At 40.3% G+C, this 18,308-nt stretch overlaps 1 protein-coding gene across 6 annotated transcripts in view; it reads right to left on the reverse strand.

Annotated features, from left to right (window-relative positions):
- Nucleotides 1-545: 545 nt before the first annotated feature.
- The window catches only part of kmt2e (lysine (K)-specific methyltransferase 2E), a 129,113-nt gene continuing 111,350 nt past the window's right edge, over nt 546-18,308 (reverse strand). For 3 of the 6 annotated variants that reach the window (XM_043713857.2, XM_043713858.2, XM_043713855.2), the window contains 4 exons: nt 6,132-6,220; nt 4,955-5,098; nt 3,424-3,524; nt 546-3,236 (listed from right to left, as the gene is read on the reverse strand). In XM_043713857.2, coding sequence (XP_043569792.2) covers nt 1,398-3,236; nt 3,424-3,524; nt 4,955-5,098; nt 6,132-6,220 — 2,173 coding nt within the window. In that variant the 3' untranslated portion in view covers nt 546-1,397. The remainder of the gene's footprint in view (nt 3,237-3,423; nt 3,525-4,954; nt 5,099-6,131; nt 6,221-18,308) is intronic. The other 3 variants (XM_043713856.2, XM_043713861.2, XM_043713859.2) reach the window with 3 other exon arrangements.

The following is an 18,308-nucleotide window of genomic DNA, read 5'->3' on the forward strand; positions in this document are numbered from 1 at the left end:
CAGTGTTTGCGTGGATTTCCTCTGGGTGCTCCGGTTTCCTTCCACATTCCAAAGATGAGCAGCTCAGGTGAATTGGCCATGCTAAATTGTCCATAGTGTTTAGGTGCATTAGTCAGAAGGGGGAGAGTTAATCTTCAGAGGGTCGGTGTGGACTTGTTGGGCCGAAAGGCCTGTTTCCACACTGTAGGGAATCTAATCTAATCTAATCTAATCTAATCTAATCTAATCTAATCTAATATCTAATCTAATCAAGGGAACAAACAAAAATGAATGAGTCACCGAATACAACTGCAAGCTAATATAACAAACCAGTAAATATGAACTGCATGTTGCAGAAAAAACAAAATAATTTTAACCATGCACCTTAGAGCAGCATTCTAAGGTTGCTGGGTTCATCTATACTTGTAAGCTAATCACTTTTTGTTCCTTGTCCACCTGCAAAATAATCACTGTACATCGTTTAAGCACACTTTTTGAAAAATAACAAATATATATATTACATGACAAAATCCTAAGAGTCTCTATTTATAATTTGTAAAAAAATGCAATTTACTGTGATTTATTAACATAGATTAAAATGCCCAACCAGTGCTGCAGTGTGACAGTATCTTAAAAAATTAAAATTCTTATACTAAGCTCACAGAGAACGTACACATATTTGCAAAGGGACTTGAATGTACAACAGTATTCAAAAATGGGAGAGAAGCATTGGCAGGTTTTACAAGCAAGGAAAAAAAAAGTAAATGCACAATTATTTACATAACATCTGCCAGAAGAAATTAGAAATAATCTATACATTAAATTACTTTTCTACAAATAACCAAATCATGTAAAAGAACCATGTTTCACACCGCAACTGCATCAAAACCTATATTGCATTGTTCTGCTATTGTGTAATAGTATACAAAGGAAAATAAAATGATGCTACAGAAAGGGAATTGAACAGAAAAAGTGAAAGTAAATTGCATGAGTGCCAACACTCCTTAGAAGTGCAGTTATGTTTAACATATTTGAATAAAAAAATTTATACAAAACATTCAATAAATGCATTTTTAAATGCAACAATAAAATTACTAAATTACAATTTTGAGCCAACCTGTGCACTACAACGTCAGTTAGGATGGCTGGAATGTCTACTTACAAAATAAAATTTGAAAAATGTTTTTCTTCCCACTGGCTTCACAAACAGATATATACAGCTCCAACAGGAGTAAAACGTCTCTTTTAAGAATCAAAAACAGTTGTGTGAAAGACAAATAAAGATGAGCACTGGTGACAAGTTTATTACAATGTCTGACTTACAAGTCTTAAGTAGTATCTTTAAAAGATACATTACATAAAATATTTACATCTTATTTTACAGAATAATGTTCAAAATGGGTCAGCACAGCCCCATTTTAATGCCATCCTGAGCTGTGAAAATTGTTTTGCTGGAAAGATGGTGGCAACTGTGGTCTGGAAACAGAAATTTGTGGGGGTAATGCCGGCATTTGTTTAAGTCCCTGACCTGTATGTGGAAGAGGTACCACTTTGGGGGATGGTGGATGGAATCCTGGGCTTGCGAGTGATGCAATACTATTTGCTCCTTGAGTCTGATGGTGAGAGCCTTGTCTTGGCAGTGAATGATGAGATCCTGATCCTGCAGGTGGAAGCTGAGATCCCAGAGCAGCATGATGAGAGGGGTGGTGACTCAAAGACTGATGGGCCCCTGAAGGAAGATGGTGTGATCCTTGAGGAGCTGGATGATGCGACCCTTGTCCTGGAGCAACATGATGTCCTGACCCAAGAACTGGAGCTGGTGGAGGTGGTGGTGGCGGTGGTGGAGGTGGTGGCGGTGGAGGAGGATGTGCTGAATTAAGTGTATTGTGATGTGATGCTGCAGTTCCAGAGGCTGAAAGAGACTGAAGTCCTGCTGCAGAAGGTGGAGGAGGATGAACAGGTGCTGGCCCAGGTGGTGGTGGTGGAGGTGGTGGTGGTGGTGGAGGATGATGTCCTGAAGTCTGACCATGTAGTAGTGTCCCCTGGGTTGGTGGTATTGGATGAACTGGACTAGTTACATGTGACAACGATGACTGATGTGGGCCCTGTCCTTGAGTTGGAGGGTGATGTGGGCCTGGAAGAGCCACAAGGTGTGGTCCTGATCCGGATGACTGAGAGACTGGAGGTGGCGGCGGTGGTTGCGTTGCAGATGCTGAGGAAGAATGATGTAGGCCAGAACTCGGAGGTGTCAGATACTGCCCTGTAGAAGGTGCATGATGAGCAGAGGCAGTTGCAGCTGGTAGTGACCCTGAAGCATGCAATAAAGCAGAACTTGGAGACTTTGGGGGACCTTGGTGTAAAATGGATCCAGGAGAAGGTTGAAGCAAACACGTTCCAGGCAAGTTCTGTGTTGGACTTGCTGCAGGAGAGAATGTTCCCTGTTGGGAAACATTTGTTCGTGGCTGATTGAAACTTTGAAAGTTTCCAGAAGGTTGCTGGTTTTGATAGTAGGCAGGTGGTGGTGGTGGAGGTGGTGGCGGCGGTGGTGGCGGGGGCACACTACTGCTTGAATGTTGCTGGTTGAACTGACTCAAACTAGATTGATGACTTGACGGTGCTGCCGACGAAGGATAAAATGCTGCACTTGTCTGCTGCTGTTGTGCTAAACTCCCAGGCTGTGCTGTCTGATAGTACACTTGTCCCACAGTGACAGGGGTTAAAAAAGATCCCCTGTGTGATGCTGCCTGCACTGTTCCTACTTGAGGCGATTGTGAATGAATTGTCCTATATGGTGATCCCAGTTGCTGTGACTGAGACTTTGGCGAATGTAAGTGCATTTGAGGCTGTGGTTGAGAACTTGATGGAAGATAGCTGGCCTGTCCAGGCATGTGAGGAGCTGATGATTTAAGAGGATGCTCAGCATGTTGTGGGAGCACAGGACACGGAGTATTCAATGGATGCTGAGTTGGTTGACAACTTGATGGTTTTATTAAACTCTGAGACTGTGATGGACATGGATATTTTAAATAATGTGGATTTCCAGACTGGCCATTAACATTAGTTTTTGAAATTGGCTGGGAATCAAACTGAAAATGCAGCTTCTGCTGCGTCTCAGACTTAACTTGACTTTGATTAGAAGTCTCTGTTGTATTACTTGTATTTTCTAATTGGGGAGGATGAGACTGTAGCAGGTTTTGAGATTTCACCTGCAACTTTACCTGGGATTGGGATGATGGTGGAGAAGGCATTTGTGCTGGCTGTTAATTTAAAAGAAAAAAGTTTGAGCTTTAACAAATCATTTAAGTTGAATGCAGAAAAAATAATGTTTCATGTTTGTCAATAACCATTAATACCGAGCCATAACACAATAACTTGTAGAAAAAACATTCAATACAAAACGTCAGTACTCATAACGCAATATGCTTTAAAGCAATGGCAGATTACCTTATTTAATTTTGATGGGCTTACATTATGCTTTTGTGAACTCACTGGAGATGGACAATCCTTTTCAGGAACTTGTTCTGTGTTTTCTGTATCTGAAATTTCTACAGAAGTAGAAAGATAATTAATTAATGTATCATTAGAACATACAGACAGCGTTAAAATTGTACACTTAATTTTGAAAATTTAAAATCAGCCATTTCCTCTTCAAAATCTTGCAATTACTAGAATAAATATACAGTAAACACTAAAACATTATATAATGCTATGTAATATAAATAAAATGTGTTCTCTCCAATATGCAATAACTTAGCAAGTATTTATGACTAAAATACATATTATCTTTCCCCAAGTTTTACTGACATTAATATGTACAAATCTATGGCCAAATTAGCACTTCTCCAACTTTTTCTTATTCTTTTGAAAAAATACATTGACTAAACACAGATCCATAAAGTTGGGGCTTTTAGCACAACTTATTTTTAATAACTTCTATGTAATTATGAGATTCTGGCAGAACAATCAGAGTAAACAGAATTCCTGTGTACTACAATATATCCTTCTGATTATGTAAAACTGTGGACATTTTGACAGTCATAACTAATTAATGTTTTGGCCAGTGTTTTTAAAGGAATACTCTACAATCAAAATGTACTATATCAGAATATTCCTTAAAGAAGTATGTTTAACAATTTCAGGTTGAGCCAGAACTCTTCCCATAGATCAGCATGACTTTTGCAAAATTTCTCAGTCCTGGATGGGCTCGATAATTTGATGTGAGATGCCTCAGGGCTTAGTCACTCATTTTCAATATTCCTCAGGAATATTAATAAATATTTTCTACTAGGATTCATGATAAAGCCACAAGATGATCTATGGAGACTGCAAAGTTAAGAGAGATATCCAAATGTTTTGATCATTTACCTTTAGAAGATGGGCACAGGTTTCACAGTTCTCTTCTTGTGTTCAGACACCTCCTCAGGAGGTAAGACATAAACTGGGGAAGATGCATGATGTTTAACTTGTACATTGCTTGGTGGAATGAGCAGACTTGAAGGGCAAATAACTCTTTCATTCCATATCTTTTCTTTGACTTTACAAGACCACTATGCATCCTTACAGTGGAGTATTCCTTTAAATTTATACCAGCAGAATTGTATAAACTATTAAATATTTGTCCTACAAAATCCACACACCTAAAAGCTGTTCTGAAGCAAACGTAGTAATATAAATTTCAGAATACAAGAAAAAAATTACAAGCACAAGGTGCACATTTTATTGCAGATTATGTACATTTTGACAATACAATACTTAGAGGTACAAAGGCGTATAATTTTAAAAAGAATTTACATTTCATGTAGGAACCAGTTTACTTCTCAACTTGTGTTCATTTCAACAGTCAAATGATTAGTGCAAATAATATGGAGGAACAATAAGGGACTCCATTCCAGTAATGACATTAGATAATATGATTTCACAATAGTTACAGATCACAAAAAAGGTGGAATGATTATGGGATGTCTTCTCTACTGACCTAGGTTAGGTTCACTAGGAGAGTTAGCTGGGATCTTCAGTTGAAGACGTGGAATGGGTTTTGAACAGTGGGATGAAGATGGAGTTTGGAGATGACACTGTGGCCAATGAGGTGATGTTGGGCTATGGGTGGGTGAAATCATTCCTACAGATGGAAGTCCCAATAACAAAGTATTAGAAATGACAGGCTTTATTTTAATAAATAATTTTCAGAAAATAATGCCTTTCAAATAAGTACAAAATCTGTCACTGACTTTTACTTACCATAGTGCCCTGTCATTCTAAACAAACATTGTATCAGGAATACAGTAACACAATGGATACTAATGTCGATGGACCATATATTCATGGCTTATTTTGGATTGCATCAATAACCGGAAGCATGTAAAATGCGTAAACGATACAAAAATCCAGATCTATCTGATAAGTTAATGCAAATGACATGTTGTAAATGCTTTTAAAAAAGATTCTGTAAAGTTGCTCAGAAGTACCTAAAACATGCAATATAACAACACACTTTACAGACCTTGAAGCTTCAAGGTAGCATTGAGCGCTCCATGGCAATTTTTAAACATTGGTGAGATATTCATCTTCCAGTGAAGGTCATGGCCTTCAACTTTTTTAATTTGTTTCTGCCGAGCTCAGCCACATGCTTCAGAAAGTTGCCAGTTACAGGAAGGAAGATATTACATCTTCAAACCTCTGCTTCTGAACTCTTTGTGCAGCACAACACCCCATTCTCATTCAACTTACTCTTACATTTTGTGGAACATTCAATGCCACACAACTGAAGTAAGGAATTGTGCACTCTATGGTTATAGAGAAAGGCCCTTTCCTATTCCATAACACTACACAGGAAGCATTTAAAATCTGAACAACCAAAAGCAAGTGCCACTGAAGAACCAAAATGTGACATTCAGTCAGTTCAATTATTAGTCTTAAAGTTTGACTGTTCTCAGCTGACTGATAATACTACTAACCTATTTCAAATTTGTAATCATTCTGTCAAATTAGCAGTGGGAAATTGTGTAACAATTTGATTGACCACATGTTTATTCTAACACTGTGTTAAGTGAAGGGTAAAATCACATCCTTTGGAAGATACTATTTGACATGAGAACACGTGTGTATACATATTATAAACACAGTCCAAACTAAAAAGAGATAATATAACTTACCACCTTCTTTTTCTTTTCTATGATCACTCAAAAGTAAAGCTCTTTGATAGCTCCTTTCTCTTACTTTCTCTACAGAGGTTGAGGCAGTCCTTCACATAGAGATACATAATTAAAATACAGGAAGATATCAAGGAATTTGTGTCACATGCTATCATTTCGAAAGGAAAATGTCGAGATAACGTTATTTGACACTTCAAAACAAAAATAATTACAATTTCCTTCAATATGTTTCCTTCAGTACTTTGGTAGATTTTTAATCAACTCAATAAGGGAAACAAATTTTGAGTAATATTCTGAATGAAATGCATGGCAATATAATCAATCGTTATAGCAGAGAACACTTCAGTGATTTTGGTGCTTTGAATATTTTTGTCGATGTCAAGTTCTTTCTCTCAATATTTCTCAAAACTACTTCTTCAATCACTTAATCAAACGACCTCACCACTGTCTCGTATTTTGTACCCCTTGCTTAACTTCCAAAGTCATTCAAATAAGGATGCAAGACTATTGGATCAATGATGTGATGTTATACTCCAGATACAACACATATGATATTCACTCCTTCTATTGGCAAATGCAGAGATTGGCGACCTACAAATTGTATACAGCTTATTCCAATTCAAGTGACAAGTGCTAAGCAAGGCTCAGTAGGCTCCGAATGTTGGTGTTGGAGGGCCAAAGTAATGAACTTAGTGGTAAAGGGTAAAATATGTTATATATTTATGTTTTCAGTTACTGCTGCCAGTGACCTTCCTCAGTGATGTAAACTTAACATGTATTCTAATCCAGACATTCTCAGAATAGGTAGTTTCCAATAGTTTGCTCTTCATTGGGGGCATAATTAAGACCAATTACAAATCTAGTTTCTGGAAACTTCTATGCTGGTTTAAAAAGATTTCAAACTGGAACTGGCCTTGTTCACAAAACTGGTCATGGCCCCCAACTGAATTAATAATCACTGACAATTTCAATTAACGGCACTTGTTAGAAGACATGCAGGCACTAAAAGGTGTGTGTTTTTTTTTTAAAAAGCTCATCAAGAAACCATCTAGTATTCCTCAATGTATTTACGATACGGTTAGGAGAATTGTTTTTGGTAATTTAAAATCCGGTTATTTGGAGATGCTGAACTGACACAGTGATTGAATTTTTTTTGCAATAGATCCATTTACAGTGATACATCCAAACATATCAAAGTCTTATGAAACAAAGTTTTTTTTTTATAAATTATATTTTCAAATGGTGCAGAGTTGCATTGATTAATGGCAGATTTTGCATCTGTCAACATACAAATGATTTTCAGCAGAAACCCAAAGGAGAAAAGCAATGATTGAAATGATTCATTACAGATTGCCACTGGAGTTGGAACCATGAGTGCTGTACAAGCTTTGTACAAACTACTGACTACAGTACCCAAACTCAAGTTGTACACACTAAGGCACATAAAGCACTGCTATTCAGAAGTCTGTATCAACAAAATGTTCAACTATCAACCAAACAAGTTCATTCTGACCATATTTCAAATGTTTCATGTTTCAGCCATGTAGAAAAGGTGCCAGATTTTACTATGAAAACGTCATCATCTCTTGAACAGCTTAACATTTTGCACAATATTCCCTAACAACTTCCTTTGTTCTAGAATTACATAGATTAGACAGCAAAAAGACACTTGGCTTAATTACTCTGTATGGGCGGTTATATTCCACATGAGGCTTCTTCCACTTGATCGATCACATCTCAGTCTCTTAGCCTATTTTTCTGTACTCTTTTCATCTCATCTGCACATTTAGTCTCCTTTCTACAGCAGTTAAATGATTTGTATTAAGTTTTGCTATGGCAGTTAAGTTCTAATCATTTCAATCTAACAAACTGATTTACAATAAGGCTGAGTCAATGTGCTACTCAAAGATAAAGACCAAGCGGGGTCATGTCACATTAGAATTCGAGAGGTTAGTGCTGGAAAAGCTACTGTTCATAATTTACATGACTTAGAGGACAGAATATAGGCTAGTAGTCCTACATTTTGAATTAGATTAAAATATGTATAGTACCAATGATTCAAGAGGAAATGAATGGGCTTGACAATAGGCATAGAGGTAGCACAGATCTGCAAGAAACTGCAAATTCATAAGAACCTCAAAAACATGCATGAAATAAGACAGAAGGAAAAGGATTTCCAGATTTTAATGGTCAAATCATGAAAATCATTGATTCAAGTGTTCATAGGAGTCAACGAAAGCATACATGAAAACTTGGAACATTTAGTTAAAAGCATATCAAATAAATCTAAGGCTGTGATGCTGAAACTGTAACAAAATAACATGGTAGATGCTGGAAATCCAAAGCAAAAATGAAAATGCTGGAAAAACTCAACAGATCTAGCAGCATTTGTGGTGGGAAATAGAGTTAACATGGAGTCCAATGTGACTTCTAAGTTGTACGTTGTCTTACTGTATTCATGTTTACTCTTTATATCACAAAGGAATTTACAGAACAATAGAGTGAATCCAGAGGAAGACAAACTCATTTCTGAATTTATGAGGACTAAATTATGCAGAAAGATGATTTTTCTTAGTATATGATTTATTGGAAGAGAATAAGGGAATGTTTGGTAAGGATTAGAGATACACACCATTTAAGGAATTAGAAAAAAAACTATGAAATTAAAAAAAAACAGCACAACAGAATTGTGGAACAGAATTCTAGAAGTGATGGTGAAACAGCTTTCTAAAATAAAGACAAGTCCCAACCTACTCAACAACTTCTCCTAAGAGAGCCCCATCATAGCTGTCAGCCTAGTGAACCTTCACTGGACTGCCTTCGATGCCAATATATCTTTCCTCTAAATAAGAGGTCTAGAACTGTTTTCAGTCTTCCAACTACAGTCTGACTAATACCTTGCATAGTTTTAGCAAATCCTCCCTACACTTGTACTCCATTCTCTTTGAAATAAAGATCAACTTTCCATTTGCTTTCCTTACTACCCAGTGAACTTAGATGCTAACCTGTTGTCATTCATGCACAAAGACTCCTACATTTTGTTCTGTAGTTTTCTGCACATGTCCATTTTTTAAAAAATCAGCTTTTCTATTCCAAAGTGCAAGGTTCACATTTCCCAACATTATATTCCATTTTTGCCCACTTAGTTGATTTGTCTGTTAATCCCTCTGCAGACTATGTTATCTTCCCATCTATGTTTGTGTTATTTGAAAATTTGGCTCTAGAACATTTAGTTTCCTCATCCAAGTCATTAATATTGTAAATTATACATGGATGGAGTGGTGGCACAGTATGGGCTTCACAGTGACGCAGTGGTCAACACTGCAGCCTCACAGCCCCAGGGACCCATGTTCAATTCCAGCTTTACTTGACTGTCTGTGTGGAGTTTGCACATTCTCCCAGCGTCGGCATGAATTTCCTCCAGGTACTCTGGTTTCCTCCCATAGTCCAAAGATATGTAGGTTGGGTGGGTTAGCCATGGTAAAAGACCCATGCAGGGTTACAGGGATGGGGTGAGGATGTTGGTCTGGTTGGGATGCTGTTTGGAGGGTTGGTGCAGATTTGATGGACTAAATGGCCTCTTTCTGCACTGTAGGGATTCTATGAATCTAAAATAACTGTCTCCAGTATTGATCACTGTGGCACTTCAATAATTACATGTTGCCATCTGAAAATGCTCTCCTTAATCCAACTCTCAGTCTTCTATTAGTTACTTCATCAGCATGGATACAGGATTGACTATCTTGAACATCATGGGCTTCTGTCTTATTAAATAGCCTGTGTGATAGGCTGCGACTTTTTTCACTGGAGGTTGAGACAAACATATAGAAGTTTATAAAATAATGAGAGGTATAGGTAGGGTTAATGGCCATTGTCTTTTTCCTGGGATGGGGACTTCAAGATGAGGGGACACATTTTTAAGGTGACAGGAGAAAGATATTAAAAAGACATGAGGAGCTTTTTTTTTTTTACACAGAGGGTGATTTGCACGTGGAATGAACTTCCTGAGGAAGTGGTGGATGTGGTTACAATTGCAACTTTTAAAAGACATTTGGTTAAGTACATGAATAGGAAAGGTTTGGAGGGATATGGGTAAGGAGCAGGCAGGTTTAACTAGTTTAGTCGGGGATTATGTTTGGTATGTACTGGTTGGACCGAAGTGTCTGTTTCCGTGCTGCATGACTCGACGGTACCTTATCAAATGACTTCTGAAAATCAAAATACATTACATCCATAACTTCCCCAGGAGGAAACCTATTAAATTTTCACACTTTTCCACAGCAACTCACATCAAATGGCCAGCTGCTCTATATGTGAGAGTGAAACAGAGAGCAGGACACACAGACAATTACTTTCTGGATGAGCTGCTGTAATTGAAAAGATATCATAAGAGTTTTCAGCTTAAAAAGGAAAGGAATAGAACAGAACAGACAGTACTTTTGGAAATTTAAAGAATCACTGAGGTGAACTTTGCTGGTGGAAGTTCGATCTCAAAGACTTGGGCTGAGAGGAGTGAGGTTTTAAGTAAGCCAAAAGTAATGGTCTTGTTCTTGCATCTGCCAGAAGTTCGATGTACTGCACAAATGACTGCATCTGCTGCAATAACCAGGTACCACAAAAGGAGCTGTAAAGTCTTAGTTAACATGAAATCTCCTTAATTTTAGCTCTGAGTATTAGTCGCCTGTTAAGTAATTTTGATTTATTTTAGATTATTACTATAACAGCTTTGAAATGTGCAATCTTACACTTCAGTTATTTCCAATGATTGCTTGACAAGTTCATCTACATATTACATAGTTTATCAGACTCTATAAGGATTCTAATATTACTAAAAGGAAAGGATGGTCAGCTCCAGAATAATGGCAAGGCAGGGAAGGCGAGACAGACTAATGAGCGACTGCACAAAATATGCCTATTTTGAGGATTCTGGGTATTCCAAAATAGAGGATGGGAAAAAATTGTGGCTGTTTTGTGTGTTATTGCATTGTTTTCGAACTTTGGGGAAAAAAGCATCAAAACAGCAGCACTAAAAAAGGAAGACAGACAAAGGCAAAGACCACAGGGTCAGGGTAAGAAACTGACACTGCTCTCTGATTTAGCAGTAAATCTGCACAGTTACTGCCTTTGCTGTTTGAGTTCAAATATCTCTGGACATTGGAGTGTGTCTAGAAAAACTTAACAATCGCGAAATTCACAGCTGACCTTGGAGGAACATATGTGGGAGAGCTCACAGCACAGGATCAGGTAAGTACATAGTTTTTGAGTGCAACCTTGTTGTAAATTTACAATAGCGAGTAGAGTGGGTTCTTTCTGGATAAAATCTGTCTCAATTAAATTTTAAAATATAAACTGTAATATGAAGTTAGCCTGCAGCAGTGTTTTTTTTAGAACACTAAGTCGGTGCTATTTTCTAGGTCTGTAGATTGTGAAGGAGCAAAGATGGCCTTTAGTTGAGTTATGTGCTCTTCCTGTCAGATGTAGGAGTTTAGGGAGAGTTCCATGTTACTGATGATTATGTGCAGGAAGTGTCTTTGGTTGCGAATCCTATCATGGATCGGTTGGAGTGGCAGCTAGCGGCAATAAAGAATTTACAGGAGCTAGATTAGATTAGATTACTTACAGTGTGGAAACAGGCCCTTCGGTCCAACAAGTCCACACCGACCCGCCGAAGCGCAATCCACCCATTACCCTACATTTACCCCTTTACCTAACACTATGGGCAATTTAGCATGGCCAATTCACCTGACCTGCACATCTTTGGACTGTGGGAGGAAACCGGAGCACCCGGAGGAAACCCACGGAGACACGGGGAGAATGTGCAAACTCCACACAGTCAGTCGCCTGAGTCGGGAATTGAACCCGGGTCTCTGGCGCTGTGAGGCAGCAGTGCTAACCACTGTGCCACCGTGCCGCCCTAGGCTAGGGTGTGTGATGGATGGCTTTAAGAAAAGAGAAAAGCCACAGTCAGGTAGATGGGTTAACTCCAGAAAAGGTAGGAGAGGGAATCAGGTGGTGCAGGAGTGTCCTGTGGCTATCCCCATCTCAAATAGGTATGCTGTTTTGGAAAACGTAGGGGGTAATGGACTCTCAAGAGAATATAGCATGAACAGCCAAGTTTCTGGGACCAAGAATGGCTCTAACATAACGAAGGGTACAAGGTTCCAAGCATTCGACTGTGACAGGGGCACAGACAGACTTTTCTGCGGCTGGCAGTGAAAAATCAGACTGCGTTGCCTCCCTGGTGCCAAGAACAAGGATATCTCAGAGAGGGTGCAGAATGATCTCAAAGAGGGGATGGACCAGCAGGAGGTCATTGTATACATTGGAACCTTTGATACAGGAAGGGAAAAGGATGAGATTCTGAAGGGAGAATATTGAAAATGAATGAGGCAGGAATTTAAAAAGGAAGCCCTCAAGGGTAATGATATCCAGTCTACTTCCGGTGCTATGAGCTAGTGAGGGTATGAATAGGAGGATACAGCAAATGAATGCATGACTGAGGAGCTGGTGCAAAGGAGAAGGGTTCACATTTTTTGGACCATTGGAATCTCTTCTGGAGTAGAAGTGACCTGTGCAAGGAGGGCGGATTGCACCTAAATTGGAAGGGACTATTATGCTGGCAGGGAGTTGTACTAGAGCTGCTTGGGAGGATATAAACTAGTAAGATGGATGCGGGTGTGACCAGGGAAATGGTGAAGAAAGAGATCAATTGGAGACTGGTACAGATGGGAAAAAGGAGCAAGTCAAACAGTCAGGGAACAAAGCACAGACTTGTAGGAAAGGTAAGACTGTAAAATTAAACAGCATTTATTTCAATGCAAAAGACCTAACAGGGAAGACAGATGAACTCAGGGCATAGTTAGGAACATGGGACTAGAATATCATAGCAATTACAGAGATGTGGCTCAGGGATGGACAGGACTGCCAGTTCCAGGATACAAATGCTAAAGCAATGATAGGAAGGAAGGCAAGACAGGAGGGGGAGTAGCATTTTGATAAGGGATAGCATTACAGCTGTACTGAGGGAGGATGCGCTTGGGAATACACCCAGGGAAATTACTTGGGTGGAACTGAGTAACAGGAAAGGGATAGTCAGCAGGAAATTGAGCAACAAATTTGTAAGGAGATCTCAGTTATCTGTAAGAATAGAGACATAATCGAGTGGACGGTAGGAGGTGGCGTCAGAGAGTTAGCATCTGGCCTCAGCGATATAGAGGTCAGTTCACCATATTACCACCGCGCCCCACTTTATTGGTGGGTTTAGTAAGTTGGGATTGGAGCGAAGGAAATGGAGGGCTACACTTTCTGATGGGAAGAGATAGGAGTAATTGAAAGGGATGGAGAGGCAGCAGTTGGAGATGAAGGAGTTGAAGGAGGGTAGGAGGCCTGGAGGATGGATTCTGCTGGAGGTGGGAAAGGGGTTAAAGAGTGGGTTGGATTCCTGTTCAAAAAAATAGGTGTGGAGGTAGCAGAAAAAGAGCTTGACATCATGTGCAGAATTTGTTTATGTCTGGGTGAAATGGAATGAAAATGAGCCCTTCGCTGAAGACTGATCGTTCAGCCTCAGTGAGCGGGAGGTCTGGGGGGATGGTGATGTAGCAGCTACACGGTCCTCGATGTTAGCGGAATCAGGAGCTGGTATTCACCATCACCCTGGACCTTGCTGAGATATTTGAATCATTGATAGCATGGATAGGGTGAATAGTCAAGATCTTTTCCCCAGGGTAGGGGAGTCCAAAACTAGAGGGCATAGGTTTAAGGTGAGTGGGAAAGATTTAAAACAGACCTAAGGGGCAACATTTTCAAACACAGCATGGTGCATGGTATGGAACGAACTGCCAGAGGAAGTGGTGGATGCAGATACAGTTACATTTAAAAGGCATCTCGATGGGTATATGAATAGAAAGGATTTAGAGGGATACAGGCCAAATGCTAGCAAATGGGACTATCTGGTTGGCATGGACGAGTTGGACTGAAGGGTCTGTTTGCATGCTGTACATTTCTATGTCTCTAATAATAGGGTTGTTATGGTAGGGGATTTTAACTTTCCAAACAAAGACAGGGAATGCAATAGTGTTAAGGGTTTAGATGGAGGGGTATTTGTTAAAGTATGTACAAGAACATTTTCTGATTCAGTATGTGGATGCACCTACTAGAGAAGGTGCAAAACTTGACCTACTCTTGGGAAGTCAGGCAGGGCAGGTGACAGATGTCAGTGGGAGAACATTTTGGGACCAGTGACAATAATTCTATTTGTTTTAAAATAGTGATGGAAAAGGATAAATTGGATCTAAAACTTGACGTTCTAAATTGGAGGAAGGCCACGTTTGATGGTATTAGGCAAGAACTTTCAAAGGTTGATTAGGGGCAGGTGTTCGCAGGCAAAGGAACAGCTGGAAAATGGGAAGTGTTCAAAAATGAGATAATGTGAGTCCAGAGACAGTGTATTCCTGTTAGGGTGAAAGGCAAGGCTGGTAGGTGTAGGGAATGCAGGATGACTCGAGAAATTGAGGTTTTGGTTAAGAAGCATGTGTCAGGTATTGACAGCAGAGATTGAGTGAATCCTTACAACAGTATAAAGTGAGGAGAAGTATATTTAAGAGGGAAATCAGGAGGGTAAAAAGGGGACATGAGATAACTTTAGCAAATAGTGTTAAGGAGAATCCAAATTTAAAAATCACACAACACCAGGTTATAGTCCAACAGTTTTATTTGGAAGCAGTTCAAAATAAACCTGTTGCGACTACAGTCAAGATTAGAGCGATGCTGGAAAAGCACAGCAGGTCAGGCAGGATCAGAGGAGTAGGAAAATCGAGGGAAATGAGGGCTCATTCCTGATGAAGGGCTTTTGCTTGAAACGTCGATTTTCCTGCTCATCGGATCCTGCCTGATCTGCTGTTCTTTTCCAGCACCACTCTAATCTTGACTCTGATCTCCAGCATCTGCAGTCCTCTCTTTCTCCCTGTTGGGACTATAACCTGCTGCTTTGTGATTTTTAACTTTGTACCCCAGTCCAACACCGGCTTCTCCAAATCACGAGAATCCAAATAGATTTTATAAATATATTAAGGACAAAAGGGTAACTAGGGAGAAGATATGGCTCCTCAAAGATCAGCAAGGCACCCTGTGTGGAACGACAGGAGATGGGGGAAGACACTAAATGAGTATTTTGTATCAGTGTTTACTGTGGAGAAGAACATGGTAGATATAGAATGTGGGGAATTAGATGGCGACATCTTGAAAAATGTCCATATTACAGAAGTGGTGGTTCTGGATATCTCAAAACGAAAGAAGTGGATAAATCCCTGGGAGCTAATCCCTGGGACCTACCCTAGAACTCTGTGGGAGGCTCAGGAAGTGGTTGCTGGACTCCTGACTGAGATATCTGTATCATCAATAGTCACAGGTGAGGTGCCAGAAGGCTGGAGATTGGCTAATGTGATGCCATTATTTAAGGAAAAGCCAGGGAACTACAGACCAGTGAGGCTGACATCGGTGGTGGGCTAGTTGTTGGAGGGAATTCTGAGGGACAGGCTTTACATGCATTTGGAAAGGCAAGGACTGATTAGGGATAGTCAACCTGATTGAGTCTTCTGAAGTAGTAACGAAGAGGGCTGATGAGGGCAGAATGGTGGACGTGGTCTGTATGGACTTCAGTAAGGTGTTCAACAGGATGTTTGATTTAGTTGTAGGTGAGCACTTTGGAGAGAGTGACCATAATTCAGTTACCTTTAGTTGAGCGATGGAAAGGGATAGGTACATGCCACAGATCAAGAGTTATCGAAGGGGCAAGGGCAATTATAATGCAAATAGGTGCTTAAGCTAGGACAAATGTTCGGCACAACATCGTGGGCCGAAGGATCTGTTCTGTGCTGTATTGTTCTATGTTCTAACTAGGATGCATAGAATGGGGTAGCAAAATGCAGGGGATGCAGACAATTGAAATGTGGAGCTGGTTTAAGGAACAGATATTGTGTGTTCTTGATAGTTATGTCCCTGTCAGGCAGGGAGGAAGTGATAAGGTAAGGGAACCGTGGTTTACTACAGAAATTGCATCTCTTGTTAAGAAGAATGAAGGAGGCTTGTGTGTTGATGAGGCAAGCTAGTACAGATGAGGCGATAGAGAGTTACAGATCAGCTAGGAAGGATTTAAAGAGAGGGTTAAAAGGAGCTAAGAGAGGACACGAGCAGTCTTTAGCAAATAGAATAAGGGAGAACCCTAAAGCTTTCTATAGGTATGTGAGGAATTAAAGGATGATTAGGGTAGAAATAGAGCCAGTCAAAGACAGAAGTGGGAAGTTGAGTGTGGACCCTGTAGAGATCGGAGAGGTGCTAAATGAACATTTCTCATCGATGTTCACTCAGGAAAAGGAGAATATTGTAGAGGAGAAGAAAGAGGTACGAGATATTAGACTAAAACGGATCGAGGTTAGTTACACATGGGTGTTATCAATTCTAGAAGGAGTGAAAGTAGACAAGTCCCCTGGGCCCGACGGGATTTATCCGAGGATTCTCAGGGAAGCTCGGGAAGAGATAGCAGAGCCTTTGGCTTTGATATTTGAGTCGTCATTGTCTAAAGGTTTAGTACCAGAGGAGTGGAGGATTGCAAATGTTGTGCCCTTGTTCAAGAAGGGCAACATAGATGGCCCAGGTAATTATAGACCAGTGAATCTTACTTCTGTTGTTGGAAAGGTTTTGGAAAGGATTAAAAGGGATAAGATTTATCATCTAGCAAGCAACAATTTGATTTCAGATAGTCAACATGATTTCGTCAAGGGCAGGTCGTGTCTCACAAACCTCTGAGCTTTTTGAGAAGATGACCAAGCACGTAGACGAGGGTAGGGCAGTTGACGTGGTATACATGGACTTCAGTAAAGCCTTTGATAAGTTCCACATGGAAGGCTGATGGAGAAAATGCAGAGGCATGGAATTGAGGGTGATTTAGCAGTTTGAATTAGAAACTGGCTTTCTGAAAGAAGGCAGCGAGTGGTGGTTGATGGAAAATATTCAGTCTGGAGTCCAGTTACTAGTGGTGTGCCACAAGGATCCGTTTTGGTACCACTGCTGTTTGTCATTTTTATAAATGACTTAGACGCAGGCATTGGTGGATGGATCAGTAAATTTGCAGAAGACACTAAAGTCGGTGGAGTAGTGGACAGTTTGGAAGAATGTTACAGGTTGCAGGGGGACTTGGATAAGCTGCAGAATTGGGCTGAGGTGTAACAAATAGAGTTCAATGCAGCTAAATGTGAGGTGATGCACTTTGGGAAGAATAACAGGAAGGCAGAGTACTGGGTCAATGGAAAGATTCTTGGTAGTGTGGATGTGCAGAGGGATCTTGGAGTCTATGTGCATAGATCCCTGAAAGTTGCCACCCAGGTGGATAGTACTGTTAAGAAGGCATACAGCGTGTTAGGTTTCATTGGTAGAGGGATTGAGTTCCGGAACTGCAATATCATGCTGCAACAATACAAGACGCTGGTGCAGCCACACTTAGAATATTGTGTACAGTTCCGGTCACCCCATTACAGGAAGAATGTGGAAGCATCGGAAAAGGTGCAGAGGAGATTTACCAGGATGTTGCCTGGTCAGGAGGGAAGGCTGAGAGACTTGAGTCTGTTGTCATTGGAAAGGTGGCGGCGAAGAGGGGATTTGATAGAGACATACAAGATGATCAGAGGATTAGATAGGGTAGACAGTGAAAGAAGTTTTCCTAGGATGATGATGTCAGCTTGTACGAGAGGCCATAATTACAAATTGAGGGGTGATAGATTTAAGACTGATGTCAGAGGCAAGTTCTTTACAAAGAGTGGTAAGGGCGTGGAATACCCTACCTGCTAATGTAGTCAACTCAGCCACATTAGGGAGATTTAAATAATCCTTAGATAAGCACATAGATGATTTTGGGATAGTGTAGGGAGACGAGCTGAGAATAGTTCACAGGTCGGCGCAACATCGTGGGCCGAAGGGCCTGTTCCGCGCTGTATTGTTCTATGTTCCCCATAGGAGACTGGTTAGCAAGGTTAGATCTCATGGAATACAGGGAGAACTAGCCATTTGGATACAGAACTGGTTCAAAGGTAGAAGATAGAGGGTGGTGATGGAGGAGAGTTGTTTTTCAGACTGGAGGCCTGTAACCAGCGGTGTGCTACAAGGATCGGTGCTGGGTCCACTACT

The sequence above is a fragment of the Chiloscyllium plagiosum genome, unplaced genomic scaffold (assembly GCF_037043375.1).
Source record: "Chiloscyllium plagiosum isolate Xiang-an unplaced genomic scaffold, Cpla_swu_hap1 HiC_scaffold_23, whole genome shotgun sequence".
NCBI lineage: Eukaryota > Metazoa > Chordata > Chondrichthyes > Orectolobiformes > Hemiscylliidae > Chiloscyllium > Chiloscyllium plagiosum.